Consider the following 1,496-nt stretch of genomic DNA (forward strand, 5'->3'; position numbering starts at 1 on the left):
CCCCCCCAGTGTGCCCCGCCGCGCCCGGCCCTGCAGGCGGGATGGAGGCTCTCCGGCAGCTGCGCCTCCTGCTCTGGAAGAATTACACCCTGCAGGTGGGTCTGGCGGCAGGGGCGCCCCCGGGACCCGGGCGGCCGGGGTCCGTGCGCCCCACGCTCCCCGTGCGTCTCCCCGGCCCCTAGAAGCGAAAGGTCCTCGTGAGCATCCTGGAGCTGCTGCTGCCGCTGCTGTTCTCCGGGACCCTCGTCTGGCTGCGCCTGAGGATCCAGTCGGAGGCCGTGCCCGACGCCACCGTCTACGCCGGCCAGGCCGTGCAGCAGCTGCCGCTCTTCTTCAGCCTGCCCCCGCCGGCCGGCGCCTGGGAGCTGGCCTTCGTGCCGTCCCGCGGCTCACCGACTCCTCCAGGCGCTGCAGGGCCGCCTCGCCCGGCAGCAGCTCGGCCAGGCCGTGCAGCAGCTGCTCGCACAGCTGCCCCGACAGGACGCACAGGCCCTGCTGCTCAGCCACCTCCGCCTGGAGGCCCTGCCAGTCCTCGGCCAGCGTGTAGCTCTGGGCAGCCGCATCTGAGGGCAGAGGGCTGGCGGTGGCCTGGTCGGGGCGCGGGGCGCCCCCCGGGGGCCACAGAGGCGGTCGGGAAGGACTGACCTGACTGGACACTGTCTCCGGAGGCGGGGAAGAGCCCCAGGCCGGCCCGCTGCAGGAAGCCTGCGCGGGGAGCCCGGTCAGCGGCTGCCCCGCCGCGCGCCAACAGCCAGCCCCGCCCCGCCGCGCCCGAGGGCCCGCTCCTGTGTTGGGGTGCATGAGGGGGCGGGTGCTCCCCGGGAGTCTGGACGGCACAAAGGCCTGCGGGTCGCCGCCTCGGGGGCCGGCTCACCTTGCTTAGGGGGCCCGAAGGTCTTCTGCTTCTTGTCGGGGAAGAGCAGGACCTCTGGCGGCAGAGCGGGGCGGGGAAGGTGGGCGCGGCTCTCCCTCACCGGGCGCCCCACAGGCCGGCCCCTCCCCAGGAAGCTCCGCCCCCGGCTCTTCCGCCCCGCCCCTGCCCCCCTGCGCCCCGCGGTTTCCCTAGCCCAGCGCACCCCAGTTAGAGTCGATGGTCAGCAGGGCCGGCTGGAAGGCGAGGACGCTGCCCTCGGGGATGGTGACCGTCTGCTCGCGGCTCAGGTGGCCCTCGCCCTTCCCCTGCGGGCAGGGGCTGGCGTGGGTGCTGCGCGAGGGTCTGCCTGGGGCTCGTCCCCCCCCGCTGGGCGCCCCCGCACCTTCAGGCACACGGCAGAGAGCAGCGCCATCTGGCCCGAGCCCTCCTGCTTCAGCGTGCGCGTGACCTTCGCCTCGCCCAGCGTCCGCAGCACCTTGGTCACCACGTACAGGTTGTCCCCACGGCGCCGCAGCTGCTGCAGGATCTTGGGCTCCGGCTGCCGCAGGCGTCTGTGGGCCCGAGCGCGAGGGGTGCTCGCCTGGGGCCGCTGCCGCGCGCAGCCTCTGGCCAGCAGGAGAGC

General features: G+C 74.9%; 1 protein-coding gene across 1 annotated transcript in view; it reads right to left on the minus strand.

Moving 5' to 3' along the window:
• Positions 1-233: 233 nt before the first annotated feature.
• The window catches only part of GSDMD (gasdermin D), a 2,693-nt gene continuing 1,430 nt past the window's right edge, over positions 234-1,496 (minus strand). The window contains exons 4-8 of the mRNA XM_012722875.1: positions 1,257-1,493; positions 1,077-1,179; positions 875-928; positions 646-705; positions 234-563 (exon numbers count right to left, since the gene is read on the minus strand). Of these exons, the coding sequence (XP_012578329.1) occupies positions 334-563; positions 646-705; positions 875-928; positions 1,077-1,179; positions 1,257-1,493 (684 nt within the window). The 3' untranslated portion in view covers positions 234-333. The remainder of the gene's footprint in view (positions 564-645; positions 706-874; positions 929-1,076; positions 1,180-1,256; positions 1,494-1,496) is intronic.

This window comes from Condylura cristata, unplaced genomic scaffold (assembly GCF_000260355.1).
Source record: "Condylura cristata isolate star-nosed mole 26May11 unplaced genomic scaffold, ConCri1.0 scaffold00009, whole genome shotgun sequence".
In the NCBI taxonomy this organism is placed as follows: Eukaryota; Metazoa; Chordata; class Mammalia; order Eulipotyphla; family Talpidae; genus Condylura; species Condylura cristata.